Source organism: Xylaria bambusicola (genome assembly GCF_022495145.1).
Source record: "Xylaria bambusicola strain CBS 139988 unplaced genomic scaffold F5B22scaffold_24, whole genome shotgun sequence".
Lineage (NCBI taxonomy): Eukaryota > Fungi > Ascomycota > Sordariomycetes > Xylariales > Xylariaceae > Xylaria > Xylaria bambusicola.
Window position 1 is genome coordinate 320,918 of NW_025953577.1, and position 11,980 is coordinate 332,897.

At 49.1% G+C, this 11,980-nt stretch overlaps 5 protein-coding genes across 5 annotated transcripts; 3 read left to right on the plus strand and 2 right to left on the minus strand.

Moving 5' to 3' along the window:
* Positions 1 to 2,493: 2,493 nt before the first annotated feature.
* F5B22DRAFT_647161 (uncharacterized protein) lies at positions 2,494 to 4,106 on the plus strand (the record flags this gene model as incomplete). Its single annotated transcript, XM_047978828.1, has 6 exons — positions 2,494 to 2,715; positions 2,927 to 3,293; positions 3,349 to 3,466; positions 3,523 to 3,584; positions 3,635 to 3,685; positions 3,805 to 4,106. The coding sequence occupies 6 exons, from the start codon at positions 2,494 to 2,496 to the stop codon at positions 4,104 to 4,106; spliced, it is 1,122 nt and encodes a 373-aa protein (XP_047830273.1).
* Positions 4,107 to 5,112: 1,006 nt separating this feature from the next.
* Positions 5,113 to 6,241, plus strand: F5B22DRAFT_609206 (uncharacterized protein). The gene has a single exon (XM_047975125.1). It carries the CDS (start codon positions 5,248 to 5,250, stop codon positions 5,857 to 5,859), a length of 612 nt encoding a protein of 203 aa, XP_047830274.1. The 5' UTR covers positions 5,113 to 5,247; the 3' UTR covers positions 5,860 to 6,241.
* A 415-nt stretch (positions 6,242 to 6,656) lies between these two features.
* F5B22DRAFT_211002 (Gpi16 subunit) lies at positions 6,657 to 8,947 on the minus strand. The gene is made up of 3 exons (XM_047969679.1): positions 8,481 to 8,947; positions 8,034 to 8,431; positions 6,657 to 7,982 (listed from the first exon to the last, which is right to left on the minus strand). Exons 1-3 carry the CDS (start codon positions 8,834 to 8,836, stop codon positions 6,931 to 6,933), a joined length of 1,806 nt encoding a protein of 601 aa, XP_047830275.1. The 5' UTR covers positions 8,837 to 8,947; the 3' UTR covers positions 6,657 to 6,930.
* A 158-nt stretch (positions 8,948 to 9,105) lies between these two features.
* Positions 9,106 to 10,308, plus strand: F5B22DRAFT_609210 (LUC7 protein). The gene is made up of 2 exons (XM_047975126.1): positions 9,106 to 9,242; positions 9,309 to 10,308. The coding sequence occupies exons 1-2, from the start codon at positions 9,215 to 9,217 to the stop codon at positions 10,118 to 10,120; spliced, it is 840 nt and encodes a 279-aa protein (XP_047830276.1). The 5' UTR covers positions 9,106 to 9,214; the 3' UTR covers positions 10,121 to 10,308.
* F5B22DRAFT_609211 (uncharacterized protein) lies at positions 10,309 to 11,908 on the minus strand. Its single transcript, XM_047975127.1, has one exon. It carries the CDS (start codon positions 11,634 to 11,636, stop codon positions 10,503 to 10,505), a length of 1,134 nt encoding a protein of 377 aa, XP_047830277.1. The 5' UTR covers positions 11,637 to 11,908; the 3' UTR covers positions 10,309 to 10,502.
* Positions 11,909 to 11,980: the final 72 nt, after the last annotated feature.

Below are 11,980 nucleotides of genomic sequence, written 5' to 3' on the forward strand. Positions count from 1 at the left end.
GAGATATTCATCATCAAGTATCGTGGAAGCTTCCAAGTTGAATATAAGAGCCACGCTGGTAGTAACTAACCAACACTGCCCGGAACCCTTAAAAGCACAGCTTCCATTAGCTGATGGAAGCTTTATGCTTTGCTGTTCTATTAATGGTACGGTGAGAGACGGATGGACAGAAATGGATGGCGTTCAGATAGCTGATGTTGTTGTGTACTCAATCGAAGCCCGTCAGCACAGCCCCGATGTTGGTTAACCGGTATGATGAGGCTCAGGACTCACATGAGCTGATAGCAGGAGGCTAAGCCAAAGCTCGGAGTAGCCTTGGGGTAATCAGGCTATACTATCATTCGTTGACAGTAGCGTAAGCCTTCTAATACGAAGTGTCCCCGCTCTATGAACAATGATGGTGAACGTAACTTACGTCTGTGACGCGGGTGCGCGCATATCTCACAATATCGAACTTTGGTATATTAATAAGGTAGGGCCGAATACACTTGTAAGACATGATCAGTCGGTCCTTCTAATACTGAGTTGAATCGACCTTTTCCCTCCTTTAAAGTGTGAAGCGCTAGGAGCATTCGCGAACCAGCACTAGCTCACATCAGCCATCAGCCATATTACATGTCGTAACAAGGGGATTTCGATTTATTGTAGTTTCTTAGGTTAGAGAACATAGCAATCAGTGTCTCAATTAAACATTGGACTTCAAGATTGGGAATATGAAACATACAGCCATTTTACGTAAAGGGTCCTTAGTAAGCTATATTCGACCTCTGTTATTCGGTGTTCAATAGACGAGATACAATAGATAATTAGGTAAACCCTAATTATATAGTGGCGAAGTCTAGCCTTTCTCTCAAGTAACTGCTACGTAATAGGTGACTAGTTCACAGTAAGATCATGGACGTCGAGGTAATCACCAAAGCAAACTGAGAGAGCTGAGCTAATATGAATATCCACTCTGCAGCCGCAACGAGCATGAGCTTTGCAAGATCATCTGGAACCGGTCATCCATGTTGGGCCTCAGAAACAATATTGCACTAGATTGAAATGACTGCCTCTAAATTGGTACTCATTCAAGTACGATATGTGCTCTTTATAACAATCCATCAACGAATTCATCGATGACGACATCTCTCATGCCCTTTTACATATTTAAGGAACCCGGGGATGCTCGTGCCTCTCCAATAATTTGATTTTCCTTTACCAGATCTAATGCAAAATGTAGTTAGCCGTTGGTATAATAGCCAAGTGAGCAGCCACAGCGCGCCCGGCACCAGAACCCCGAGTCTGGAGTCTACTTAGTATTCATAAGTGCGGAGAAGTGGCTTAATGTGGCTAAAGTCCTGCATATCAGTAATCGAAGTCGGCGTATGTTTTTAGTGTCACAGTACAGTACTATATAGTGAGTGCAGAGACGTCAAGCCTTCGACTTGATAACTCGTCGTTACCTTTTGGTGGCGTAGTGGCATAGTACTGCACTCCTTATGTCATTCCGTGACATTTAGCATATTTAGGCTTGCCGTTTTGAAATGGAAAAGTGCACTATCAATGGAGCTTCTTGCTGACCTTGTATGCTGTATAGACTTTGAGGGTATACAGTCCGGAACTACACGAACAGACTAGGCGAGGTCCCCGTTACAACCGCAACCTGGATCAGCAGATTGAGCGCCCACAGCATTATGCTTGACGATTTTGGCATTGAATAGATACGTAATGAATTTATGGTATGATTTACCGCGTGAGAAGAGAATCACTCACAGTAAGGAACCCTTAGCTAAGGAGAAGATCTGCATGGTAGGCTTCGCCAAGTCGCAAAGGCATGAAGGTGGGATATTTATCCGCTTAATTGTTTGTGTAGCATTCCACAAATACGATATCCAGTGAACTTAAACTCAGCATAGAATTAGAAAGCCCGAGCGCAACGTGAAACGGGGAATGTCTTGATAGCTGATCATTACCGGTTGAACTGTGAAGACCAGGACGATCCGGAGAAGAGGGGCCCGCTCATGGCAACGTCCCGGACGGTGGGCCGAAACTCGACTCTCAGATCAGGCATGATAGTCGGTCTGACACATGTTTAAGTAGATCAATTATATACAATTCAATGGTTTGCCTCCCCTGAATTCTTTACAGCAAATTGAATTGGTGAAAGCGAGTTGTGGTTTTTACTTACCCCATGATGTTGATCCCTGGCGGCGATCTTGTGCGAGGGTTTCAAGTAGCAGCATCTCAGCGACCCTGATTTTACCCCGGAACCCCTTCATGATCACCACAAGTGCATCCCAGATATCATTGCGACGTACCGTTCTAGCCCCAAATTGGGCCCTATAAGGCTGAGCCAACTAGTCGAAAGGACACCCGCAACCCTATTCCTCTTCTTATTCTTTCACATTCTATGATCCATCGTCACTGTAATATGACAGCACTACGCGATAAGGACCGGAGAAAGCAAATAATCATCGAAGGCGGATAACCTCAAGATTTTGATACGTTATTATGGACACAGACGATGCCTTGATCTTAGACTCGTCCTTGGGAGGTATAGTGATACCACTGATTGAATTAGGCGACGAACTGGAGGACAACAACCTCGGTGGCGCAGTTGCAGCGTGCATATGGGCTCTTGCGGCACTTTCATTGGGGTGGTTGGCTTTGAGGCTTTACCTCAAACTACGAAAACACTGGGGCTTGTGGTGGGATGACCATTTATTAACAGTCGTGAGTCGCTCAAGAGTCTATTGAATTCCTCCTTTTGTTGAGGCCAGCAGCCAGAGCCCGTGATTGGATTCCTGCCTCGCTACATAACCACAACCTCTTACCTTAATCCGGGAACTTAGAGATGAACACTTACTAATATCTGATGACGAAGTCTTGGGTAGGGGGAAAAAACATCCATTCGTGTCGCCATCTTGTTCACATATCTGTTTAGATCTGCATTGTGCTATCCAACATAGCAACTACTGTCGCAATATCGCAAGGTTTTGGCCAGCAACCTTACGAAGTTCCCGCGAGCGCCTTGCCCCAGATATTACTAGCACTGCTCATATCAGGCCTCTTCTCCATACTAGGTGCAACAATCAGCAAGACTTCGTTCGCACTCACTCTGCTTCGCATTTCAAGCGGTTGGGTCAAGTGGATCATCTGGTTCGCGATTGTTACGATTAATGTGGCTATGGGCCTGAGCCTCACCTTCAACTGGGTAGCGTGTACGCCAGTGGAGAAAAGCTTCATCGCTTCCACACCGGGTTCATGTTGGCCGCGGGAAACGCTAATCGGATACAATACTTTTTCTGCAGGTATGAATGCTTTCGTAGTTTGGTATTTGCAAGACTAACTCAAACCCTGGCTCAGCCTATTCAGGAGCTACGGATATTCTATTAGCGCTTCTACCGTGGAAGATAATTTGGAAGATGGAGATGACCAAGAAAGAGAGAATTGGCGCTATATGCGCAATGAGCCTCGGCTTATTGTAATCCAAGTTTCTCTTCAGAGAGTAACCGATGACTGAGACTAATCGACCCATAGTGCCGGAACGATCGCACTTGCTAAGATCTATGCTCTGATCGGTACATTCGAGGAAAATATCAGTAAGACTTACCGCATTATGTCTGGAAAATAATACTGATCTATGTTATAGGTAACTCCATTCAGCTCGTTGTGCTGTCCATCGCAGAGACTGCAGTCACAAGTACGTGTTTCAAATCAAGTTTTATTCCATCATATCAAGACATTCAGTGCCACGTACACTATAAGCAGTCAGACATGAGAGCATCAGTGTAAGCAATAGTATCTGACACAATATCACAGTAATGGCTGCTTCGATCCCAATACTACGTGCCTTGGCACGTGATAGGCTAAGACGAGGAGGAGAGCGGCTTTTCGCTTTAAACATGACGGAGCACTTAACCCTTAGACGATCATCTGTATCACAGCCTGATGAACTGAGTAGTGAGCAAACCAAGGCCGAAGAGTCCCCCAGGAGACTTTTCAGGGTGGTGAGGAAGGCTTCAAGTAAACGAGCCCCGGCGCTCTCTAAGATTATAGAGACCGATGAACTATCACCGGAGTTGTTGGGTGGCACACCAACTGGAGAGAGATCATTTGTATAAGAGACACCGGATAGGATAAGGCGTCAGGGTTGCAACAATACCCTTAAAAGGTTCAAAGGATCACAAGGATTTGGGATATTGGCTCTGTAAGGATTTCAGTGTACATGGATTTTGGGGCGTTTGTTATCACTGGTGGTTTCACTCGTACTGCTGTCTGTACTATGGTTGTAATGTATCTACGTAATTCACGACATCACTGGCCGGCTTCCTGGTGACTTGCCATGGTGTATCTATCTGGACGGCAAGATAATGAGTGATACACAAAGACCGGAAGCGTCCTGATTGCTCAGAATCCCTCAGACTGTTTGTTGAGTCCTACTTGATCAGGCCATCTTGTGTTAACACTGCATTGTATTGCCAAGGGAGAGGGCTTTCGTAGGTGAACGGGATCTGTGAGTCATTTCCTGTACTACTGGATGACTGAGCACGAAAGCACAGACGCCTGTTCCATTTATATAATGAGGCGTATAGATCTCTCACATGAATAGGTGGTAAAGGAATATACAGCACCCTTGTACTTCTCAATTAATTAATTACCTGGGACATCTCTCCTACGCCACTAAGTATCCTAACTCCTGCAAACCGGGGCCTTTCCTCACCTTGAGCGTCTACAGGTATGTTGAAACAAATTGCACGTTATATATGGCTAGAAGAGATTAGATCGGTCTTCTATTGATTAATTTGTTTCCCATACAGTTCGTCATCTATCTGTTTCTAATACGTGGTTGTATCAGCAAGCAAAACCAGCTTTGTGTATCAGCAAGTTACAATACCTTTGAACATGAGCGCAGCCAAACCAGCGTGGTATAACCATCGTGATGAATTGCGTAAGATTGTTTTGGACCTTAAATCGATGTACAACCGTGGTGTTCCATGGTTCACCAAAGAGGGATTAGAGAACGTCAAGCGCCAGTTGGAAAAGACAGCGGCAAACACAGAGGAATTTCCAATAATGAAAATCGTTGGCCTCAATGGTAAAGAGGTGGGTATGGACCTTCACGGACTACCGGAAAAGCACACATGTAAAGATGGTGGGATCCTGATACGGTACATTCCATACCCATGACCCAAGATCTTCAGCGTCAGAGTACTAACCCTCGCCAGGACAAGGCTAGTACTGAAGTATAACTCACTCCAGAGAATGACGGGTTACTTCGAATATAACCTTCCATTCCGCGGTGTAGACACTCTGGAATGTGCTTACCTACCCCTCGAAGTGGTGTGGCAATGGACACAAGTCTGCCCTCCGATGCACCAGCATTTACCCCATCCCCCTGCCGCCTACTTCGTGGAAAAGCTCCACGAAAAGAAGAAGGAATGGGAGGCAACGTCTGAATACGCGACATTGCAAAAACTCATCGCATCTAATCCGGCATTCTCGACAGCGCGTAAAATCTTCGGCATTGCTCTGGGAAGCATGCGTGACGTGAGAGAAATACACAGACAGAATTCGGCCGCACAATACTGTCTCCTCCGGAGCATGGGAGAACTTATCGCGAAGGCCGCGAAGTCGAACGAGGTCCGCTGCTTTGCTCAAGACCCGCAGCTAACCCCTCCTGTCATCGAGGCTCTTTCCAGAATTGGGATTCAGACGATTGATGATCCCCAAGCATTCTTGGACCTGGACGATACCAGTTTCGTGATCTCTTCCGCCCCTGTTATCCCCGTCAAACAGATTGTTGCCGACCTTGCGCGCCCAGTCGCTATGATGTGGAATCCACCTTCAGGCGATAAGAGGAATTTTCTTTCGTAAGGTTCCCTCAGATAGATAGACATGTGGCCCCAACAAGAGACTAGTCTAATCACTGTATAGATCTGATCCAACATCCCCTAGAGTGGACGCCATGCTCAAGAATGAATATATCTGCCTAGGATTTCCAAAGTATCAACCGTTCCATGGGATCGAGCTCTATGTACGAAAGGAGAAGACAGGCGAGAACACTGCGGCGTAGGTCTGCGGAGAAGCATTCATCTATCGCGTGTTGTTAGTTTGACTGATGATTTTCTCAAGAACTGCTTTGGTATAAGGTTACTTCAAGCAGCGGGTATGTACTACAAGTCAATCGATATGTTAGTCGTTGCTCTTCGCATGGTTCGTTGCGGCCCTTACTACTGGCCTTCACAGATTTTGTTGGCCGACGGTATAAGTAACTCATGATAAGATATGCTAATAACTTGACAATTTCCTCCCTGTCTGCATAGTCTGAACAGTGCGTCTTGTAGTCTCCGTGCTCTAAGCAGGGGCCTTGCAGAGCCCTGACGTCAGCTGGTAACATTCTAGTAGAGCAACATTCATACTCTCATGATACTCTAATTACGTACTAGCTATGGTCTAGTTATATCTAGGCTGTATCTTGGTTATGGTATTATCAACTCCGTGCTGAATCCTCTCTCATTCCCCTTTCTCTCCCCTATTACGCAAACACTGAAGATCCAGGAAGAGGCGTAGCATAATGTGGGACAATTGGTAGATCGCCGGGGCCCGTGGCCTAGTGCGTGTTTGCCGAGTACGAATCTACCTGTACAACAGTAGGACATCGAACGAAGATTACGTATGTGTCACAAGTTTGTATAGGCAAATGGTATGAAGGTTGAACAGTGCCGCGTAACCCAAGTGTTTGCTGCTGGGCAGCCGTGATCGGTAGTTTATACTAGAAAGGGGTGTTTGTGGCACGCTGAAAGCTCAAAGTGACTGGGATGATGGTGACATGACAACGACAGAGTCTGTCTCTGTCAAGCATGACTGGTCTGGTGCTGATACTGCGTGGTTGAGTACTCTTTGTAAGTTTGATCTTATTATTAATGATCACTCGCCGGAATGACATTATTCAGTCCGTCCTCTTGCAACCTTGAATTTTGCAGATAGCCTTTTGACTAAAAGAGCTAGCTTGCCCTTGAGACCACCAGCCCCTTCCGGGCTCTCATCGGCACCTACGAATCTCCGGACCAGGAGATTATAAAGCCCTCCAAAAGCGAGAGCGATCGCAGTACTCGTAAATATGATCACATTGTAAGGCATACTGAAATCAGGGGTAGGTAAGCTGAGTAGTAAACTCGTCGTTCGCAAATTCGATATCTTCAGTCGGGAAGGTGGTGCCCCGGGTGCAGTTGACGGGAGGATTGTTATGATTGAGGCTGCGACGTCGAAACCCCTATTTGCATCAGGTGGATATTCTGTGTAGCGTAGAATGGATTTCTCGAAGTCATATGTGAGAAATACAGTGCTAGCAGGAGGAATGCGCACACGCAACTCGAGTTGGGTGCCCCTTGCTCGATCGAGAGCCGGGCGGTAATATATTTCTTCGATAATCTCATCTTTGGCCCCTGGGGCAGCTTCAACACGGGCCTTGAGCGTGTGAAGATAGATGCGCATGAACCATGGCAAGCTTTCCATATATACGAATTCAATTGCAGTGTCGGGGCTAGGGTTTGTGAGAATAGATTGAACACCGCCACGTTCTTGGCCGTGGCCCGTCAAGCTACGTTCTGCGTAAAGAAGTGGTGTTTCTGGCCGAACTGTCTCATCTGCAATTGTTTTGGCATTGTCACCCTCTCGAGGCATCCGAGGTAGGATCATCGAAAATTCACCTTCAGAAGGGACTTGATAACATCGAGAGAGGCCATCAGAGTTCTTGAGTTCAACCGCATTAGCTGTCGTAAATATGTCCCTTCTCTCTGGGACATGTATGCAAACAGGCGGAACATCCGGGTCCGTCAAAGGGCACGTCCCTCTGAGGAACTTGCCAAAGATCTGGTCTATGGACCAGTCCTCGCCTTCTGCAAAGTCAGAAGGAAAACACGTGTCGCCTGAGTGGTACGGCTTCGTGGCATTGCATTTCAGATCATACCCTGGCGGTGGCCGTGGGATAGGGTTACCTTGGGCTGTGTGTTAGCCTATGGTGAACTTGATTGATGTACTCGACTTACCCCTCGGTCGCTTCGACCTCTCGATATCAAGAACCATGTCAATGGTTTGTTCTATTTGCAAGACGCACTCTTGACCTCGGGGGCATACAGGTCGAACATCTATTGCCATGCTCTGCCACGACGCATCAAATAACTTATGTCCATCCAGCAGACTCGAAATTCCAGCCTTGCCTTTGCATGGCAATAGTTTTAAGAATGGCGTGAGGTTTTCCGTGCACACAATCTCATGCGGTAAGACGCCATGCAGTAGATGCAGATTATCGAGGCTAGAGCCATGATCACCTTCGGGTTGAAAGGACATAACAGGCCGGGTCGTTCGAGTCTCATCGATGAAGTTCAGGGACGCGCAGAACAAGCCGGACAAGGCATTCGTCAACGTCAGCCATTTGAGGTCGGCTCTATATTCCAGATTAGCCGGGACCGCATTTCGGCCTGATATCAACGCACTGTTCTTCCGTGTCCGCCTCCAGCCATGCCCATAGCTCCACGCCCGTGCCTCCTTCCTTGGTGCCATCCCAAGGTCGTGCTCCCCAGCTTTCGGCATCCCACCGGCCCAAGCTAAATCTCAGATGCAGTTCCCGCGTACCGACATGCTGCAGTATTTGTCCCAGTGATCGGGGGAAGTATCGAAAGTTGTGCGCCTCGAATTGCGACAGCGTTGTGTTCGACCGGAAGTTGAAACTCGCAAGGAGTGAGGATTGGGGGAGCGGCTTGAGGTTCAGCTGTTCATGGTAGTCGGAGGCAAAGACAGTAGAGAAAAATAGAAACACGGGTATCAAATAGGAAAAGAAAGACGTCATCATGTATATCTATAGGCCATAGGGGACCTGGGAGAGTTGAAGAACCGAAAAGAAAGTGACCACATGAAAAGTGTCATCCTGGTTGACGAGCTTGGCAGTTAAAGGAGCTGCTGCACCGTCCAAAGACCGTCATTGTAGCGGTCGGGTTTAGCGTGTGCTCTGCGAGTGGTAGGGGACCCCTAGCGCTAGCTAAATCCACCGATTGGCTCCCCGCATACCTACCTAAGCTCCGATTTTGTCGGCACTACTGTACAAGAAACTTATCAGCCCAGCCTTGTCGCAAAAGTGGAAGCTTGAATATTTACCTGCAGCCGTTTCCAACTACAAACACACGACCTATCCCAGCACACCCGGCAGGAATTTGGTAGAGGGGTATTCAACATGGCTGCAGAACAGCGGAAGTTGCTCGGTAAGTATAGAGCCATCCACATGTCTCATGGCAGGCAGCAGATGCAGAACTAACACCCGCCAACAGAGCAGCTTATGGGCGCACCGCAAAAGCGCGCCGCACAGTCGCTCACCGATCCGACAGTCTGCCGCTCTTTCCTCGTGGGCACGTGTCCCCACGATCTGTTCATCAACACGAAAAAGGACGCCGGCCCTTGTCCCAAGTCCCACGCCGAGTCCCTCAAGCAGGAATACGAAGCGCTGCCCGAGGCTGCGAAGCAGAAGTACGGCTTTGAGCACGACTATCTCCGGGATCTGCAGAAGTACATAGACGAGTGCAACCGCTGGATAGAGACCGCGCAGCGACGCCTCGAGAAGACCCCCGACGAGATTCGGCAGACCAACGTGCTCCTCAAGACCATCTCGGAACTCAACTCGACCATCGACTGCGGGTTGACCGAGGTGCGTGTCCTGGGCGACCTGGACGAGGTGTCGCGGGCATACGAGGAGTTCTTCCGCGTACGCCAGGCTATGCAGACCAAGGCAGAACGTGAGCGTGAACTCAAGAACCTAAGCGACACGGGTGGTCCATCCGGCCACCAGAAGCTACAGGTCTGTGATGTGTGTGGAGCATATCTTTCTAGGCTCGATAACGATCGGCGATTGGCGGATCATTTCTACGGAAAAATGCACCTTGGTTATGCCCAAATGCGTAAAACCTACGACGCATTGGTCAAAGAACGTGGTCGTGGGCGCCCCCCACCTATGATGGATGACGGCCCTCGTGACGATGGCGATGGCTGGAGAGGTGGTCCAAGGGGTCCGAGGCGTGGAGGAGGCGGCGGCGGAGGTGGTGGTTATGGAGGACGAAGTGGTCGCGGATTCCGCGGTGGCTGGTGAGAGGCCACTTGACGGAGGCTGCCTTCTTCTTTGCACATGTTCTGGAGTTTGGGCGTTGTTGATGGGGTTAAGCAGGGGCATAACTAAAGCAATTTTGCATGATATCACTGTACAAACATGCCATGAGAAATTTACTATTTATTTGCGTGTTCTCATAACTGAGAACATTAATGCGTAAAACCACGCTTCTATTACTATTATATCAGGACACGCTAATGATCTTGTCTCCCTTGATTACCCAATCAGTCATGCAGTGAGCAGCTATATTATGTCACGTCTTTTCTAGATACGCCGCCAAAGATATGGAGACGAAGATCCACGAGGGCTCTATTATTCCCCAAAACCTTCATATCCAGTAAGACATTTCCGTTATCCAGAGGTTTTAACTCGTCGCGTCAAGTGCAGCCATCTCGTCGTCCCATTTGCCTATGGGCGGGGAGTTCAGCCCAGGTGATAAAGATATAGGCTTGGCGGCCTCTACAGTCGTGTCCACCTTCGCAGCTGGAGGGAGAGCCGGGAAGTCGTCTGCGGTTGGAGGAGTCTGCTCGGGCTGCTTCTTTTGTGGTTGATGATGCGAAGTAGCATCCGCAGCCTGTCTATCAGCAAAACCACCTCTGCCTCCTCTTCCACCCCTCACGCCACCACGACCCCTACCGCGTCCACGACCACGGAACTCATCCGGAGCGAACTCCCTGATGGGCTCTTCGGCCTCGGCGCCCCTTATGTTCCGGGCTCCGCGAATCCCACCATTCGCACCTCTGAAGCCCCGTCGATCTTTCTCGTCCTCCGCCGACTTGCCTTCATCCCAGCCGCCCTCTCGTGCCCCCATGGCTTTCAACTTGCGCTCGCGGTTTGCGGCACGCTCCTGATCCATCTGCCGTCTCTCTTCCTCGCCCCGCCGTCGGCGCTCAGCTTCCTCAGCACGACGCCGCCGTGCCTCCTCCATACCCTTCTCATAGGCGAGAGCGTGCGAGCGACTATCCTGTTCTGCCTGTTCAAATTTGCGCGCCTTTTCCGCAGACAAGATACGCATACGTTCCATTTTCTCGGCAAGCTCAGACTCGGAGAGCTTCGTACGGGGGTTCGCGCCGGAAGCTAGGCGGTCAGCGAGAGCCGTATTTGAGCCGGGGCGTACAGTGGTAGCCGCTAGAGCGGGGCTAGAGGTGACAGGAGTCTCGCTCGAGTTTGGTGCATCACCTGTATCGGATGGTGCAGTATTTGTCGTCGACGGGGCGGCTTTCTTGGGAGAGTGTTTTCGCGGTCGCTGCTGATGTGCAGGTTTCGCGTGTCGCGAGTGTGCTAATGTCCTTGGGGCGTTGGTGGCCGGACTCGGCTGTGAGGGCTGAATCAATTTAGGGGCAGTTGCAGGCTGGGCTTCAGTTGCTGGATCTTGAGATGAGTCGACAGGAGCTTTTGGTTGCGGCTCTGGGATAGGCGCTGGAATCGACTCGCTCACGGGCTCGAAGTCATCGGCAAACAGATCATCATCCGTTCGGCCATTGAATTGGTCATCCATCTCGATTAAAATTGTAGAGGTGGTGAATTGGGGAAGCCACAGAGAGGAATGGGGTCAAGCAAAAGTGAAAATAGCAAATCTGAGCGTTACAGCGGCCTGTATTCGTAGAATGGCCACAGCGATGCGATGCTATTATGAAGGAAAGAATTTGCGTGGATGTAACACAATAGTGAGTTTTCCCAAGAGTCCTGTAACAAACTTGTACAGTAGGTTAGACTCGCGACGTCTCGACCAACTATATCCACCCAAATCGGCAGAGGATCTCAGTGGGGTTAGCGGGGATCCATGTCTGCTAAAATCGTGGGGCGGGGGGGTTCACAACAGAAGCTCAGGGGTCGTTGATA

What these genes read in the sequence shown, in the direction of transcription:
- F5B22DRAFT_609210 (XM_047975126.1), top strand. Translation starts at nt 9,215, where the DNA reads ATGGCTGCAGAACAGCGGAAGTTGCTCG. An exon ending in AGAACAGCGGAAGTTGCTCG is followed by an intron (nt 9,243 to 9,308) that starts GTAAGTATAGAG and finishes ACCCGCCAACAG; the next exon opens with AGCAGCTTATGGGCGCACCG.
- F5B22DRAFT_211002 (XM_047969679.1), bottom strand. Translation starts at nt 8,836, where the DNA reads ATGATGACGTCTTTCTTTTCCTATTTGATACCCGTGTTTCTATTTTTC. An exon ending in GAGGCGGACACGGAAGAACA is followed by an intron (nt 8,432 to 8,480) that starts GTGCGTTGATAT and finishes TCTGGAATATAG; the next exon opens with AGCCGACCTCAAATGGCTGA. An exon ending in GAGGTCGAAGCGACCGAGGG is followed by an intron (nt 7,983 to 8,033) that starts GTAAGTCGAGTA and finishes ACACAGCCCAAG; the next exon opens with GTAACCCTATCCCACGGCCA.
- F5B22DRAFT_609206 (XM_047975125.1), top strand. Translation starts at nt 5,248, where the DNA reads ATGACGGGTTACTTCGAATATAACCTTCCATTCCGCGGTGTAGACACT.
- F5B22DRAFT_609211 (XM_047975127.1), bottom strand. Translation starts at nt 11,636, where the DNA reads ATGGATGACCAATTCAATGGCCGAACGGATGATGATCTGTTTGCCGAT.